Source organism: Alosa pseudoharengus, unplaced genomic scaffold (assembly GCF_046254945.1).
Source record: "Alosa pseudoharengus isolate Yale_2024_CS ecotype anadromous, Long Island Sound unplaced genomic scaffold, YU_APseudo_1.1 YU_APseudo_1.1_scf_8, whole genome shotgun sequence".
NCBI lineage: Eukaryota > Metazoa > Chordata > Actinopteri > Clupeiformes > Clupeidae > Alosa > Alosa pseudoharengus.
The window spans coordinates 5,972,000-5,976,999 of record NW_027468870.1 but is presented as its reverse complement, the minus strand read 5'-3'; the positions used below and the strand labels follow the sequence as shown (position 1 = coordinate 5,976,999).

At 42.4% G+C, this 5,000-nt stretch overlaps 1 protein-coding gene across 1 annotated transcript in view; it reads right to left on the bottom strand.

Moving 5' to 3' along the window:
* Window positions 1-5,000, bottom strand: part of cnksr2b (connector enhancer of kinase suppressor of Ras 2b) — a 130,544-nt gene that overhangs the window by 104,160 nt on the left and 21,384 nt on the right. Inside the window, exon 2 of the mRNA XM_076274307.1 lies at window positions 951-1,114. Within this exon, the coding sequence (XP_076130422.1) occupies window positions 951-1,114 (164 nt within the window). The remainder of the gene's footprint in view (window positions 1-950; window positions 1,115-5,000) is intronic.

Here is a 5,000-nt window from a genome sequence, read left to right as displayed (position 1 = left end):
TTTACACCTGTATGCACTGAGACAGAACGTCTATACTGTACCTGTTTACACCTGTATGCACTGAGACAGAACGTCTATACCTGTTTACACCTGTATGCACTGAGACAGAAAGTCTATACCTGTTTACACCTGTATGCACTGAGACAGAACGTCTATACCTGTTTACACCTGTATGCACTGAGACAGAACGTCTGTACCTGTTTGCTGTATAGCCTGTATGCAGTGCAGCCATAATGCTGCAAAACTAGCTCTACACATGGCAGCCACTATAGGTGAGAAGAGAGAAGTGAACACCTGACACAGGTAAAGACAGGTGGTGTGTGAGAGCTGTAATGACTGCTGTAAAGCTGGCTATATATAAACACTACAAGCAACAGGAGGTTACTCAGCAGTCAGAACAACAGCCTCTCTCTGTGAAGACTGATCACAGTAAAGTGCCTGCTGTGTGTGTATGTGTGTGTGTGTGTGTGTGTGTGGGTGTGTGTGTGTGCGTGTGTGTGTGTGTGTGTGTGTGTACGTGTGTGTGTGTGTGTGTGTGTGTGAGTGTACATATGCCCATGTGTGTGTGTGTGTGTGTGTGTGTGTGTGTGTACATGTGTGTGTGTGTGTGTGTGTGTGTGTGTACACATTTTTGTGTGTGTGGTCCGATTGTCACACACATCCTTGTTCCTGGTTCTGAGAAGATAAATCACATTGTGTGTTTGTGTGTGTGTGTGTGTGTGTGTGTGTGTGTGTATCCTCACCAGAGCACACAGCAGGTCCACGGCCTCCAGTATGAGCTCCTGTGTGTGTGTGTGTGTGTGTGTGTGTGTGTGTGTGTGTGTGTATCCTCACCAGAGCACACAGCAGGTCCACTGCCTCCAGTATGAGCTCCTGATGTCCGATGCGGGACACGCCCAGATCCAGGTGTGTGTGTGTGTGTGTGTGTGTGCGTGTGTGTGTATCCTCACCAGAGCGCACAGCAGGTCCACTGCCTCCAGTATGAGCTCCTGATGTCCGATGCGGGACACTCCCAGGTCCTCCAGCTCCTGATGGGTGATCCGCAGCAGCTGCTCTCCGCCCACCTTCTCCCGCTCAAAGTTCTTAATGTACTGCTGCAGACAGTCATCCAGACCTGCAGGGGGCAGCACACACAACAACCGCCCACAGGGAAGTCAGCAGTGAAAACAGGCTCCCTGCTGGAAAACTTATTCACATGGATTTCTGCATATTTCATTACACAGTATACAATTTGTACACCTAGTGCAGGGCGATATGTAGTAAAAAAAGTGTTTGGAACATTTCATATAGATTTTTGCAAATTATGTTTTTTCACTTCTTCAGACCCTATAGTTTGCAAAACTACCTGTTTCCGATTTTTTCACGGACTGCACAGGTCCAAAATCCAAGATGGCGGATATATCACCAAAAATTGCAAATTCATCGCGTTGAAACTTCCTTCTACTTCTCTCCGTAGTAGCGCGAAATAGCCCACAGTCGAAAACCAAAACATGGCGAAGAATAGCTATCAAAGCAGCTAAGGCAACTTGAATGTCCGACTGATGGAAATAATCTGACATGTTTGTTGTTGTTTGGCTGTACTGCACATGGATATGACGTCAACGCGTAAGCGAGGATAGCCAGCGTGAGCAGCTCAAAGCACACTTTTGCGTTTTCAACCCTTTAGACGGGAACGCGACGGTGGAGCCTCTTTAAGATTTCCACTCTGGAGGGTGGGTTCATTTTTTTGCGTTTTTAAGCCCCAAAAACGCTGTCGCCGTCTAAACGAAAGGCACATCTGATAAAATATTTTGTCGGTTTCACCCGGGAGCGTTGTCGTGTAAAGCCGGCCTAAAAGTTTCCTTCACATAACCTAATAATCATTTGAATTAAAGTAATGTTCTGCACTCACCACAATAGATTAGATTAGATTAGATTCAACTTTATTGTCATTGTGTAGAATACAAGTACCGGAAGTGCAAAAAAGGACTTAGTTGGTTGGTTGTCACCAGGATGCAGAGCTAGAGTTCAGCTGCAGGAAAGAAGCTTCCTCTAAACCTGCTGATCTGGCAGAATGCTTCTTTGAAAATGTTGAAATAAGGCACGAGGCATATGACATATACTTATTATTTAACAACTATACCATCACAAACTCCATGAAAGACAGGACGAGACAGGTCCATACAATGGGAAAAGCACATGATAAGGGATACAAAATACAAGACTACACCAATCAAAGACTTTAAAGCTTTCCTTGGATCGAAGGAAACCAAAGCCAACCTCGTCCTCTACCTTCCTCATAAAGCTGTTGAACTATGTAAACTGCCAGATCTACATGTTACACAGATGTCTTGGTGCTTGCCCTTTGCAGGGTACCAGACATCAACAAAGACAGTATCATTATCATGGGCACTGGAGAACGTCGACAAAAGATACATCTCAGCCTAGAAATCTTGACGCACCCTAGCGGCAGCAAATGTAATTTGCAGCCAGGGTAGTCTACAGTAGCAACTCTCCGTTGGTTTGCGAAGTGGAAAAACCAAACTTCGGTCAGGCCAATCACATCGTGTATAGAGTCGGTGGACCTATCAGGTATCCTATCGTATCCTATCCTATCAGGATATTTAAAGACAACCGTTTGTCCCGCCATTTACCGTTTATCCCGTGGGAAAGGAAAGGTTTCTGTTTCAAGTCAATCATGTCATGATGTTGTCATTAACACACTTTGTAGGCTTATAGTAGGTCCTCATCCATCTCTAGATGTGTTAACTAGATGTGAGAAATTTGTGTCAGCTCCTCAAAACATGGTTTTCAAACAGCTAAAGCCCTTAGGTGGAACATGTTTAAAACTCTAAAACCCAACCAGGGAGTGGAAAAACTCGGGAACTAGGGAAATCCCATCCCTATGACTGCCCTACCATCGCCTATTGCTGTCCCCATGCTCGGATTCCTGACCGCGCAGCCTAGCGACGCACTACTTGCCCTATGACAACTCCTAATCCCTATGGACAATTCATCCCCTACACTGGACTATTTGAACTTAACACTAAATAATAATAATAATAATAATCATAATCTTTATTTATATAGCACTTTTCAAAACAAAGTTACAAAGTGCTGTACAATATTAACATAAATGAAAATGCAAATAAGACATAATAATATAACAATCAAATAATATATACTAATTCAATTAGAACTTGACATAAATTTAAAAAAGGAAAATAAACTTAACTAAGGAAGGCTTGCTTGTAAAGATGAGTTTTAAGGAGGGATTTAAAAGACCATACTGACTTGGCTGACCTGATTTCATCAGGCAGGTCATTCCAGAGCCTAGGTGCCCTGACACTAAATGCTCTCTCCCCTTTAGTTTTGAGATTGACCTTAGGAATAGTTAGGAAACCACTACCAGATGATCGCACAGTACGCACAGGTGTATAAGATACTAGGAGGTCAGATATGTAGTTGGGAGACAGGCCATGTAGAGCTTTAAAAGTAATCAGAAGAATCTTAAATTCAATTCTAAAGCTTACTGGGAGCCAGTGCAGTGAGGCTAAAACAAGAGTAATGTGATTACAGTACTTTGTCTTAGTAAGAAGCCGGGCAGCTGAATTCTGAACAGTTTGAAGTCTCTTTATAGATTTTTGGTTCAGACAAGAAAAAAGACTATTGCAGTAATCCAGGCGTGAAGAAATAAATGCATGTATAATGGTCTCGGGGTCTTTAAAAGTTAAGATGGAACTAATCTTGGAAATATTTCTGAGGTGATAGAAACAAGACTGTATGAGCTTTGTGATGTGACGTTCAAAGCTTAAATTACTGTCAAACCAGACACCAAGATTCTTTGCAACAGGTTTTACACAGTCTAAAAATTGAAAGGGACCTAAGGATGGTATCATTTGTTTCACTATGTGCTGGGATCCAATGATGAGGACTTCTGTTTTGTCAGAATTCAACTGGAGGAAATTGTTTGACATCCAGTTTTTTATGTCACAAAGACATTCATTTAAGGAATTCAGCATACTAGGATCAGAGGAACTAATGGGCAGGTACAGCTGTGTATCATCAGCATAGAAGTGGAAGGAGACACAGTGTTTCTGGATAATGTGCCCAAGAGGAAGCATGTATAAACAAAATAAGATTGGTCCTAAAACTAACCCTTGAGGTACCCCATACTTGACAGGAGAAATAGGATTCATGCATTATCATACTGGTTATGTAACCATCCAACCACTTTGTAACATATTCCTCAGGTGGCTCTAAATACCATGTTAACTATTCTCTGTATATATACCTTACTGTCCTGTAACTGACCCCAGGCAGATAGGTCAGACCCTTGAGTCGTGGATCTGCTTGAGGTTTCATCCTATATGTTTCTCCAATTCTAGGGAGTTTTTCATTGCCCCTGTTACTCATGGGCTCTGTCTGAATGTTTAACACTCTGTTAAACGCCATGAGACATGTGTAATGTTTTGATGCTCTATGAGTGAAATTAAATTGAAATCGAAATTCTGAGAGCACACTGACAAGCAAATGTTTGGGCACAAGATACAGTGCCTGCTCCAAAGATTCTTGACTCACTATCACTGGGATGAAAGCAAATTGTTGATGGGCGATGGGCTCCTGTGGAGCTTGTGAAGTGCTGTTGTCTTGCTAGCCAATGCAGTGGAAGGTGTTCTTGCAAGAGTAACAACTTACCATTCACGCAACTTTGCAGGTGTGAAGGCTCTGAGGAGATGTGCACTAATATTAAAAAGACAGTGACAGTGGTGGGGATAAATACTTGAGTGACAATGCCAATGTTTTGTTGAACTCTTCAATAATGAAACAAGATGCATTTTCTTCTTTTTTTTAATTTTTTCCATTTTTTTCTCCAAATTTCTTGGCAAATGATGCAACACATCTTTTGAAAATAGTCTGTGGGCCCTATCATGACAGTCAAAAGTGCATCGTCACTCGTCAAAAGCTTTAGAATCGTGAGCTGGTGTGCGTTCATGGATGATAGAAGGATGGTGCGTTGT